Below are 12,782 nucleotides of genomic sequence, written 5' to 3' on the forward strand. Positions count from 1 at the left end.
AGCTTGCCATATGACTGTGTTTTATAAATTTCAGCCAAAAGGGAGAACACAGGAGGGCCACAGTAGCTTAAGAACCCACTTCCATGGCTCTGGATGCTAATGGAAGTGTGAGGGGTTTCTGGTCCTTCTTGTGCAGGAAAATGAGCTCTATAGACAATGTTATCTTTTATTTGTTTTCTTCTTTTCAGATGAAACGTGCTGGGACCACCGGGTCAGCCCGAGGCATGGCCCTTTATGAGGAGGAGGTGAGCACTGAGCAGGAATTGAAGCCACAGTCAGGGTCTGTGCTGGGCTGGGCTAGCATCTTCCTCTTCTCTCCCTCCCTGGCCCCTTCCTCACCCATTCTCTTGCAACCACCCTGGAGTTGATTTGCTTTGAGAGAGACCCTTTGCCCAAGTTGTTTGAGCATGAGACAAGGGACATCCTCTCCACACCTAAGCCTCTGAGGAGGGGGCAACCCCTTTCTCTCATACCTAGAATACCCACCAGGTTTTTGGCCTTGTTGTCAGATGCTCTGTAGACAATTCTACTGACTAGAGCAATGGCCCACTCCTTTCTTGGAGTGGGTGCATTCTTTGAGCTGTGTGCCTGGTAGAAACCGAACTAAGCCTTCATGCTGTCTGCCTGGGTCCCTCATATGACTCCAGGGACTGCCCTTTAAGAAGACTGGTTGCGTTAAGGGAGTCTGAGATCAGAGGCAAGAATGTGTCTGGGGCCAGGGTCAAGGGTCAGTCCTGGGTTAGAGCCAAAGCCAATCAGTGACCAGGAGCAAGTTTAATCTGTGCTCACAGTCAGAGTTCATCCATGTCTAAGTCAAAGAGAAGCCATTGGTCCCCATGTGCCTGAGACTGGTCCCCGACTTTCACCTTTGGCTCCTCCTTGGAGGCTAGGCCATCTGCTGTCCTTGGTGCTGGCTCCCTAGAGCTGGTGGAGCTCCGCCTGCCCTTCATAGGTTCTTTCCCAATGCTCGCCATTCACATTGCCTGGCCCCTCCCCTCCAAGGCCCACACTGTCTTTTCCCCCAATGCAGCAGGTGGAGCGTGTTGGTGACATCGAGGAGCGTGGCAAGATCCTGGTCTCTCTCATGTACAGCACCCAGCAGGGAGGCCTCATTGTGGGTATCATACGCTGTGTGCACCTGGCTGCCATGGACGCTAATGGCTACTCAGACCCATTTGTCAAGCTGTAAGTCAATGCCTTGGGGCTACGGGTGGGCCCCGAAGGAGTCCTGGATCCTTGGAAGAGGAGAACCAGAGAGTTTCCCCAGGATTGTTGTACATTGAGACCCAAAGAGGGCAAGGAACCTGCCCAAGGTCACAGTGAAACAAATGCCTAGAACTGGCAAGTGTGTGGGTCTGGAGTCTCAGGCAGTCAAACTGGTGTGTCACTTGCCCACATGCAAAGTTTTGTGACTCTGTCCTCTCGAGGGCCTGCTGATGGCTCTACAACGATGCTGATTAGCTGTCGTAGCCCCATTTGTAGCTCCCAGGAGTTGGCCGCACACCCCTCACACTGCTCAGATGTCCACCCCCAAAGAGGCCATCTGGCGTTTTCCAGTTTCATTCTGGAAATGCTCAGAAAAAAAAAAAAATGCCTTCGATCTGGGGTCTATTCCAGTAATCTCAATCACGGAGAATAAAAAGACTCTGTTATCTGTGTTAGTCCAGATCCTCTGAGAAGAAGATGCCAAAATAGGATTAAGCAGACAAGGGGCTTATCAGGGGAAATGCTCATTCCAGGAAGACTGGGGGGAGTCAGGGGAGAAAGGGAGAGATGTTAGACTACAATGCAAGTCTGACCTGATGAGGGGAATAGGTAGGGAAGTTGGAGAGAAGTATTCCAGATACAAGTTCAGTAAGGCCACCAGGGAGTCCTCAAGCCAAAACTGGCCATCAGACATGTCCTGTGTCTCATAGGAGTGGCCCGACTTTAGCATCCCTGCCAGGCCCAGTCATTGACTGGGAGCATGGCGTTGGCACAAATATGTCATGGACTTCCAAGGACTGCACCCAGGGTCTTGGTCAGTTACGCTTCCTGTAGCTGGAAGTCTGCCAAGTGCAATCTCAGAGCCACCGCTGTGTCCGACATCAGGCCCAACTCATCTCTGCCAGTTGCTGGCTGTGGACTCTAAGCAAGTTACTTAGCTTCTCACTCAGTTTCTTCATTGGTAAAACAGAGACAAGAGTTCCACTTATCTCCAAGAGTGGGCTCAGGGCTCAAATGAGATAGCACAAAGGAAGCAACCAGAATTGAGCCTGGTACAGAAATGTTTAGCACCTCAGTAGAATTCTGCTGGCCTTGGGGCAGCAACATGTATGTTTCTGTGGATATGGATCTCCATGGAGCATGGAGTCCCCAGTATGCTTTAACCATGTGACCTGGGGCTCATGGCTTAACATCTCTAGGCCTCAATGTCCTCATCTGCAAAATAGACGGAGTAATACTGTGTATTAGTTCAGGTCCTCCAAGAAGGAAACACCAAGAGAAGATAAGCTGTACAAGAGATTTGTTGGGGAAATGCCTGTAGAGGAGATAAGGAGGAATCCAGAGGGGAGCCATAGAGACCACAAATCTTGCTGCAGGTGTGATCCCTGTGGAGCAGAGAAGGAAGGAAGTGTGGTAGAAACAATCTTAGGCTACAGTGTAGCTCCAAGGAAGCTGCACTGTTTCATCCAAAGTGATGTAGAATCCTTGAGCACAGTCACCCATCAGAGGAGTCCTGCATTTCCCAGAAATGGGACTGCCTAGTGTCCCTGCCAGGGTCAGTTATTGGCTAAGAATAGCTTGTGGGAAGCGTGGCTTCAGCAAGAACATCATGAATGCAGAGCCCAGTAGCTTGTTCGTCAATTTTACCCCCTGCAATTGGAGAATGCAAGCTGAGAGGTAGATTTTCAAGGGGTCTGGTACACAGTATATGCTCAATAAATACCTGCCATTATGGTTATAAAAAACCACCATCACTGTCCTGGCATGACCATCACTGTCATGGCAAATAGTATTTACTAATATTCTGTCCAGTTGGGAGACACTCCCCCCACCTCCACTGCCTCTGATAGCAGAAAGCAATACTTCCCTTTAGTCCATGGCCAAAGAACAGATTCATGTGGGCTGTCTTTCAGATTTCCTTTGAATGAAGGTCTAGTTAACAAAGAACACACATGTCAGGGACAAGTTTGGTTTCTAAGAGTAATCTGATTTTATTTCTTCATATGGCCCAAGAGAGGAAATGAGCTTGATGGGTGCTGTCCAGCACTCCATTAGCAGTCAGCCATGTGCAGATCGGTTTTCTTAAATAATTCTCTCTACCACCCCCTCCCCACCCACCCAATCCTTCCAGAAGAAGTGGAATTGCCGTGGTCACCAGTGAAGCAGCTGACCTGCTGGGTGCAGTTATGGGAGAAGAAATGGGAGACCACTAAGTAGTTTCTGATCTAATAAAGATTTTTTAAAAGCAGAACTTCCCATTATTTTTGCTTAGCTCTTTGGTAACTTTTAATTCCTCATTTTTGTCTCTTCTTAAAAATTATCCTCGGCCGGGTGCGGTGGCTCACGCCTGTAATCCCAGCCCTTTGGGAGGCTGAGGTGGGCGGATCACGAGGTCAGGAGATCGAGACCATCCTGGCTAACACGGTGAAACCCGATCTCTACTAAAAATACAAAAAATTAGCCGGGCGTGGTGGCAGGCGCCTGTAGTCCCAGCAGTACTCGGGAGGCTGAGGCAGGAGAATGGCGTGAACCCGGGAGATGGAGCTTGCAGTGAGCCGAGATCACGCCACTGCACTCCAGCCTGGAGTGAGACAGAGTGAGACTCCATCTCAAAAAAAAAAAAAAAAAAATCCTCAAAACCACTTCTGTAGATGAGAATGAGATGTTCGCCCTCTTTACAGGTCAAGAAACAGAGGCACAGTAAAATTATGCTCACGTTTAAAGCTGCTCGTTGGTGACAACCTGAATCAGAATCCAAATGTCTTAACCCTTAGGAGTGTTTAGCCCATTGTGTTTACTCACCCAGGAAATATTTTGTTTGGTTTGGTTTGTGTTTTTTTCTCTCTCTCTCTTTTTTTTAAGAGACAAGGTCTCACTCTACCACCCAGGCTATAGTGCAGTGGTGTGATCATAGCTCACTGCAGCCTCAAACTCTGGGGCTCAAGAGATCCTTCCATCTCAGCCTTCTGAGTACCTGGGACTGCAGGCATACAGCACTGTGCCCAGATAATTTTTGTTATTTTTTATAGAGACAGGCTCTCACTATGTTGCCCAGGCTGGTCTGGAACTCCTGGGCTCAAGTGATCTTCCCACTTTGGCCTCCTAAAGTGCAGAGATTACAGGCACAAGCCATCATACCCAGCCTCACCCAGAATATATTGATTGAATACCTACTATGTGCTAGACATTGGGCCTTACTGGAAAAGAGCCCTGTAGGCAGAAGAAACAGTTTGCTCAAAGGCCCTTGGGTGGAAAGGAGAAGTAAGGAGTGGGGTGAGGAAGATGACGTAAGGTTAGGCTGGGATGGAGCAGAAACCCAACACGCAAGGTCTTAAGGCCACGTGAAGGATTTTGAACTCTCCCCTGAGTTCAAAAGGAATCCAGTACATAGTTTTGAAAGTGGAGTGACAATAATTAGATTTGCATCTTCCCCTTTCTGTGCATACAATACCCAGCATCTCTGTAGGAATTGGGGGCAGCCAAAGGTGGGATAGATGGTAAAATGCCAGGCACCATCAGCATGACCATCAATTCGATTTATGTGGAGAAAGTGAGCATGCTAAGAACGCAGACTCTAGATGTAACATCCGGATTCAATCCCAGCTGTGTGAGCTAGGGCACACTTCAGCCTCTCTGGATCTCATTTTCTGTGTCTGTAAACTGAGTGGTTATAGTTCTACCGCCTAGGAGCATGTGGGGATTAAATATGCCTAAGGTGTTCAGTCAAGTGCCAGGTACCAAGCAGATGCTCTAATGCACATTGGTCATATCAGTGTTGATCCCTTTCTGATTTATTCATCAATTCATCCTGATAAAGAAGGGGCCTTTGGGGTCAAGAGGCTGTTCTTATTCATTAAACGTCATCCATAATAGCATTTGTGTCTCCTCCCAGCTGGCTGAAACCGGACATGGGAAAGAAGGCCAAACACAAGACTCAAATTAAAAAGAAAACCTTGAATCCTGAATTCAATGAGGTAAGGCTGCCCCATTCTTTATCATGCTCAGGGATACTTGCTGTGTGTTAGAGAGGCACAGATTCCTACTAGAAGGTTGTAAGTCACATTAAAAAAAAAAAAAAAAAAACACTTTCTGTGATAGATCAGATTGAATTATCTAAAGAAGCAGGAATGAGTTCCTTGTCACTGGAAGAAATCAAGCCTAAGACAAAAGCCCACAGATTAGGAATGTCATAGGAAGGAAGCAGTGTTTGTGAAGAGATTGAACTAACTCGTCTCCAACGTCTTCACCAATTCAAGTAGTCTCTAATACTGAAATTCGGGGGAGTAAACCAGTAGAGTGATGCTCTTTACCATCCACCCCGTTGACAATGCCCTGTCCTTCAGTCCTCGTGTCTGTCCAGTGCATCAAGTCCTATTGAAACCACTGCTTGGACACCCATTGAATGTGCTCCTTCCTCTCCCTTCTCACTGCTGCTGTCTTGCCTCAGACCCTGACATTTCAGGCCTGGACGATTGCAGTAGACTCCTGACTCATTTCTGTGTGCTTGGCACCTCCGCCACATAAGTTTGAGCTTTGTAAAACACAAATCTGAATTTGTCACCCCCTTGCTTCAATAACTCAACAATGGCTCTAGAATTTCTTAGCATGACAATCAAGCCCTTTCAAACTCACCTCCATCCGTGCCTTATCTATACACCCCCTCCTCAAGTGACACTCACCTCCATGCAGGTCTCTTCACACCTGCTGCTCCCTTTTCCTGGACTGTCCTCTCCCTCTCTTCCTCTCTGAAAAACTCCTACTCATCCTTCAGGACTCAGCATAAGAATTACCTCCTGTAGATGTGCTTCCTCTATGTTTCCAGACACTGTGCATCCCTCTAGTTTCCAAATCCAGTTGAAATCTGGATTTAACTTTTCTGTGGACAAGCCTGTCAGACAGTAGGGATCCAGAAATATCTGTGAAATTAGTGAAGGGTTGAATGGAGGAAAGAGTGGAAGAGTAAATGAGTTCTAATCTAAACCACATGTATGGTTCTGATGTAGACCTAAATAAAGACAAAGAAGTGCCATGACAAGTGTCTCAAAGTGCCATGAGACACCAGCTCTGAGCCCAGAGTCACATCCCTGAGCCTCACTCCATGCCCAGAGCAGGAATGAGTCCATGTTCATGCTCCATGCCTGCCTGGAGCAGCCCTGGGAGCTGTTCTACCCACTGAATCTCCTTTCTCTGCCCTGCTCCTGAGATCTGATGTTGGGGCAGAGCTGGCTAATACTGATTTTAATCACATATTGCAAAGTGGGAAAGGGAAGTTACAGCACAGTAGGTTTAGTATTGTTTGCTTTAAAAAAAGAAAAAAGAAAAAGAAAAACATATGCCCATATGCACCCACATGGAGAATGTGCTATGTAAACAGTTCAGAATAATCACTGAGCGGTCAGCTCAGCCCTTCCTCTCTAGGCCCCTCTTTCAGCTGAACCCCTGATTTCCTAACTCATATCATGGATTTTGAATAAGGAGTCATTTGTAGCTGTCCTGCCCTACACTCTCCTGGAATCTGAGTAAGCCACAAAACATGAAATCTGAATAAACTCACTAGCCGTGAATCAAGACCAGACACCATATCGCATAACAAACTGATGCAAAATTATTTTTCAATGTTGGTCCTCAGCATTGGTGAGCATGTGGGAAAAGCCACACACTACTGGAGATAAAGCAAACCTCTGAAGGAAAGTTTGCTAAAACACTTTCAAAACTGTCAGATGTTAAAAGTTAAATTCCACTTATTTGGAGAATAGGTAGTGCAGTCACATATTTCAAAATTCAGAAAGCACAAAGGGGTATCCAATGAAAGTCCCCCTCCTACCCCAGCCTTGTTGGCACCTACTTCGTTTCTTATGAAGCAAATATATTATCAATTTCTGAAATGTACATACATATACAAAGTAAACATATGTGTAACCAGCTTTCTTATTGTACACAAATGGTATCACAGTATAGCCACTATTCTCCATCTTAAAATGTTACGAACTCAAACGTTCACTTCTCAATCTATTCTAAGTAAGTCATCATGGACACACATAATGATTTAGCTACAAGGGTTACTTTTTTTTTTTTTTTTTTTTTTTGAGACGGAGTCTCGCTCTGCTGCCCAGGCTGGAGTGCAGTGGCCGGATCTCAGCTCACTGCAAGCTCCGCCTCCCGGGTTCACGCCATTCTCCTGCCTCAGCCTCCGGAGTAGCTGGGACTACAGGCGCCCGCCACCGCGCCGGGCTAGTTTTTTGTATTTTTTAGTAGAGACGGGGTTTCACCGTGTTAGCCAGGATGGTCTCGATCTCCTGACCTCGTGATCCGCCCGTCTCGGCCTCCCAAAGTGCTGGGATTACAGGCTTGAGCCACCGCGCCCGGCCTAAGGGTTACTTTTTTTAAAAACCTATGCGATGACATAGCTACAAGGGTGATTTTTTTTTTTTTTTTTTTTTTTTTTGAGACAGGATCTCGCTCTGTCACCCAGGTTGGAGTGCAGTGGTGCGATCTCAGCTCACTGCAACCTCCACCTTCTGGGCTCAAACAATTCTCCTGCCTCAGTCTCCCAAGTAGCTGGGATTACAAGTGTGCACCACACAGCTGGCTAATTTTTTGAATTTTTAGTAAAGACTGGATTTCACTATGTTTGCCAGGCTGGTCTCGAACTCCTGGCCTCAAGAGATCTACCCAGCCTTGGCCTCTCAAAGTGCTGGGATTATACGCATGAGCCACCACACCCAGCTGCTACAAGGGTGACTTTTATGGTATTTTTGATGATAGTGAAAAATTGGAAATAACTTAAATACCCAACTGTTAGGGCTTAGGTTATGGCCACATGGCCACACAGCCACACAGCCATAAGTTTGAGCTTTGTAAAACACAGCCACACAGCCACAGAGCCACATAGTCACAGAGCCACAGAGCCACACAGCCACACAGCCACATAGCTACATAGCCATTAAATGGAGCCATTTGAAACAATGATGTAGAAAAATATTTGAAAAATATTTGAGAATATGCTAAGTTGGTTTTTGCCCAAAGTTGTAAATGAAAAAGGAAGTGACAATACTGTATGTTCAGCATTACTTAATTAACAAAGAATTTATACATCACTGTGAACACATGTGGGCGAATGTTGACAGTGGTTATTCTTGGGTAGTTGGGTTACAGGGAATTGATGGGGGGAGGTTCTTCTTTGTTTTAGCAATGAACATAAATGAATTTTGTAATTAGGCAGAAAAGCTATTTTTTTTTTTTTGAGATGGAGTCTTGTTTGTCGCCCAGGCTGAAGTGCAGTGGCGCTATCTCTGCTCACTGCAAGCTCCGCCTCCCAGGTTCACGCCATTCTCCTGCCTTAGCCTCCCGAGTAGCTGGGACTACAGGCACCCGCCACCATGCCCAGCTAATTTTTTGTATTTTTGGTAGAGGTGGGGTTTCACTACGTCAGCCAGGATGGTCTCAATCTGACCCCGTGATCCGCCCGTCTTGGCCTTCCAAAGTGCTGGGATTACAGGCGTGAGCCACCGCACCCGGCCGGCAGAAAAGATATTTTTAAAAAATCAGATTGTCTGGGAACATATATACTCAGTCCACTTCAACTTTATTTATTTATTTATTTATTTATTTATTTATTTATTTTTGAGACAGAGTCTTGCTCCGTGGCCCAGGCTGGAGTGCAGTGGCACGATCTCGGCTCACTGCAAGCTCCACCTCCCTGGTTCAAGTGATTCTCCTGCCTCAGCTTCCCAAATAGCTGCAATTACAGGTGTCCACCATCATGCCTGGCTAATTTTCATATTTTTAGTAGAGATGGGGTTTCACCATGTTGGTCAGGCTGATCTCGAACTCCTGACCTCAAATGATCTGCCACCTCGGCCTCCCAAAGTGTTGGGCTTATAGGTGTGAGCCACTGTGCCTGGCCACTTCAACTACTTTTAATCCCTAAGCAATAAAAAAGGGGATGCCCCTTCAGAAGCTACGAGAGGGGAAGGACTGAGTTCATGGCCATTTACTTACAAGGAAACTTGAGCTCTATTAGAAAAACTTCACCAGCCTTCCCAATGTCAAGCAGAGAATTCACTGAAAAGAGGATGACAGTGCTTTGTTACATAGAGTGTTTGTTGGAAGGGAATCACTGGACCTGGGCAGAGGATCAGAGCAGGAAGATCTCCTTGCTCCCAGAATGCCAGCTCAAGCTCCTCTCCTTGGCCCATGACCTCCAGGACCCTGCCTCTTACCTCCCAATGCTGTGGGTTCAGAGGGCTCGTACTCACATGTCTTCCTCTGTTGTATCCAGGAGTTTTTCTATGACATCAAACACAGTGACCTGGCAAAGAAGTCACTGGACATCTCGGTCTGGGACTATGACATCGGCAAGTCCAATGATTACATCGGTGAGTGTTCCTAACTCCAGAGAAAACGCTCTCTTCTGTCCTCCCAAGAACAGGAGGGCCTTATCCAGGGCTACAGAGAGTTGAGGTCACTGCTTTTCTTTTGGCAACCACATTGTTCAAATGCTAATTTGAGACCCATGGTCCTGACTTTGGTCCAAGTTGGGGATGTCTTTACATGAAAGGGCTTACAAAACTTGATTATTTGTTGAACAGATCACATCCAGTGGGGTAATTAAACCACAGGAGAGATGTGCGTTCTCTGCAGAAAGGAGGGTGCAAAAGAATTCTTAATTTATTTGCATGTCCAGGATAAAATTTTTAATTTTTTAGTTCCTCTCTGAATCATGAGGAAGAAAATCAATTAAAGATGAAGCAGGGGGGTGGGGACTCCAGGCAAGGGACAGAGCCTCAGCTAAGGGGTAAAGACAGGATTGAGCAGGATGATGAAACTCTTTGGAAATAGACAATGAGTTCCCAGATGCAGTGGGAGATAAGTTTCAGTGAGTAGAAGGGTGATTTGTAAAAAGTCTTTAAAAATAGACAGTGAAATTATGACTTGGTGGGACAGTAGGGAGCCATTGCAGGTTCCTGAGGCAGAGAAGGCCAGTAGTAACAACAACAACAACAACAATGTTATAACAACAACTCTCTGTAGAGTATGGATCCCAAGTTGCTGGGGGTCACTGCTTGGTGCAGTTTTTCCCCCAACTACACATTTGGGTCTAGAATGACCTCTATTCTGACCACCTGCTCCTATCTTCCCATTTATCCTCCAGGAGGCTGCCAGCTGGGGATCTCTGCTAAGGGAGAGCGCTTAAAACACTGGTACGAGTGTCTGAAAAATAAAGACAAGAAGATAGAGCGCTGGCACCAGCTACAGAATGAGAACCACGTGTCAAGTGATTAGGCTAGTGCCCAGGTCCCCAACTCCATGTCCCGGGTCCCCCCCAGCCTGCCCCAGCTGCCCACCGCACCCTGATCTCTCTTCTCTATGCCTACCTCCCCCCATACCCTGCTGATCTCCCTGAGCCTGCCTTTGAGCCCCCATCATGTTGGGCACTGCTGCCAAAGACTCCCTCCTCCCTGATGCTGGGCTGTGGGCTCTGAATATAGCCCCTCTCTGGTCCCTGGGATGGAGCAATGGGGATGGGGTTGGGGAGATGTTTACAAAGAGGTTGATCATTTAATAACCTCTCAGTTTGGGTAAATTACAAAGGTTCTTCGTCATTTAGGACTGTTTGTAGACCCTTCTAGCCTTGAACACACACACACACACGCACACACACACACACACACACACACCCCCTCCCTTTCATTCCCTGTGTCGTGTCTCTGTGTACTCTCAGTTGTCAGCAGACCCGGACAATGCTGTGAGGACAAGCATTGGGGCAGAAATAGAGGCTCCAGGCTCCCACTGCCCCCTGAGATGCACACCTTGATTGCCAGAAAAACAGACTGCTGTGTTCAGGAACACACCCTCCCTGCTCCAAGTGCACCAAGATGCAAATGCACAGAATTCACCAAGGGGCTTGGACGCTCTCCTCTTTCTGAATGTCACCTGTGTGCTTCCAAGCAAAACAAAAACAAACGACAACAAAAATCCCTTCCTCTGTCACCTTTTCTCCTCCTCCCTCTTCTCTCCCTTTCGTCATAGTAGATTCTCTCTTTCTCAGCCTCTCCCTTCTCCTTTCTCTCCCTGCCTTTCTCCCCTTTGCCTTTCTCTCTCTCTAAAGCAGTAACACCGCAAAAACAATAGCAAAAAAGTGTATGTTAACCCAGCCTCACCTCCTTCCTCTCACCAGCCTGACCAGGAAACTGAGAAACTGGCCCAAATCTGAGATTTCACTTGGGCCCACACTTCTTAAGTGACCCACTTCTCCTGTTGGCAGAGCCAGACATTCCCAGGGCTCGGGCCAGTGGCTGGCACTGCCCTGGGTGCGTGGCAGCATCCCTTGAGCTGTGTAGATGCCCCATAGAGGGGCTCTCCATGGGCTCCCTGGGTGGGCACAGGAGGCATTTAGAAGACCAGGGCTATGGGTCTGAGGGAGCCTCATCCAAAGCCTCCAGCCTTTCTCCTTTCTCTGCTCTTAGGTAAATGAGGCTACCCTCCTCCCCAGTGCCCTTTGACTCTGTTTCATTGACTCTCTTGCGTCCCGTCTTTCACTCAGAACGCCCCCCCCCCCCAGTCTCTCTGTCTCTCTTTGTCTGTCTGTCTGTCTCCCGCACTCTCCTTACTAAGCTTCCTGGGAGAATCAAATAACATCATGGTTATGGAACAATGGAGAGTGTGGGCAAACATTACACACTTGAGGTTGAGGTCAGGCATCTTCAGTGCTGCCCTGAGAGAAAGGTTTGATTTTCCCAATTTCAATGAGGTCTTCCCTCATGAAAAGCACCCCCAGTCATCCCAAACCCCTGACATTCTCTACAGAAGCATCAGACAGACACTGAAACTCTCACTTTCCCCCAACTCACATCTCTTAACTTTTCAACGCCCTCCACCCTCAGCTCCCTGCACAATTCATGGGAGGACTCATTTCTTGCCTTGAATAACCATTTTCTAAACATCGAGCTCTTCACCTTCCCCAAAGTGGCCAACAGCTTCCTGGCCACCACCTTTCCTTTTGACCCTATCCTTCCCCATTAGTCCCTGGTGGCACCTACTCTCAGCCCACCTCCCTTCCCGTTTCCCCTTAGGAGACAGCATGCTGGCTGTGTCGCCCAAGCCTGATGCTGGTGTAGGCGCTGGAATCAGCATGCAGCTAGCTCATAGTGCCCCTAGTCTGGGGGCGCGCTCTTCCTAACAAATGTAACCACCTCCCTGCCTAGAATACACACATGTCCTCCGGTGCATGCACAACCACCCAGCATCTTTCTTTGTGATGATGTAGCCAGAAATAAAGTAGGAACATCCAGGAAAACAAGTGGTCTGCATTTTTCCTTTCTGGTTTCTGCAAAGTCTTCCTCCCCACCAGGACATAAGCTATTCTGATAGTTAGTGTTTAATGTTCCAGCCACTGGGGACAGATGTGTTCTCTGCCCACGAGGAGTTTGCTTTCTGGTGGATTTTATCTTGGGCAGGTGGGCCTAAGGTAACTTGGCTGACTCCAAACCCTTTTAGAAGAATACTTGTTGCTGGTGCCCAATGAACAGGAAGTCAACATCCTCATCCTCCTCCTGCTGCTACAAGACCTGGAA

General features: G+C 47.4%; 1 protein-coding gene across 44 annotated transcripts in view; it reads left to right on the plus strand.

Moving 5' to 3' along the window:
* Positions 1-12,505, plus strand: part of RPH3A (rabphilin 3A) — a 334,954-nt gene extending 322,449 nt beyond the window's left edge. For 32 of the 44 annotated variants that reach the window (XM_077955194.1, XM_077955172.1, XM_077955183.1 and 29 more), the window contains 5 exons: positions 189-245; positions 1,031-1,185; positions 5,099-5,180; positions 9,488-9,584; positions 10,361-12,505. In XM_077955194.1, coding sequence (XP_077811320.1) covers positions 189-245; positions 1,031-1,185; positions 5,099-5,180; positions 9,488-9,584; positions 10,361-10,491 — 522 coding nt within the window. In that variant the 3' untranslated portion in view covers positions 10,492-12,505. The remainder of the gene's footprint in view (positions 1-188; positions 246-1,030; positions 1,186-5,098; positions 5,181-9,487; positions 9,585-10,360) is intronic. The other 12 variants (XM_077955204.1, XM_077955203.1, XM_077955179.1 and 9 more) reach the window with 1 other exon arrangement.
* Positions 12,506-12,782: the final 277 nt, after the last annotated feature.

This window comes from Macaca mulatta, chromosome 11 (genome assembly GCF_049350105.2).
Source record: "Macaca mulatta isolate MMU2019108-1 chromosome 11, T2T-MMU8v2.0, whole genome shotgun sequence".
Lineage (NCBI taxonomy): Eukaryota > Metazoa > Chordata > Mammalia > Primates > Cercopithecidae > Macaca > Macaca mulatta.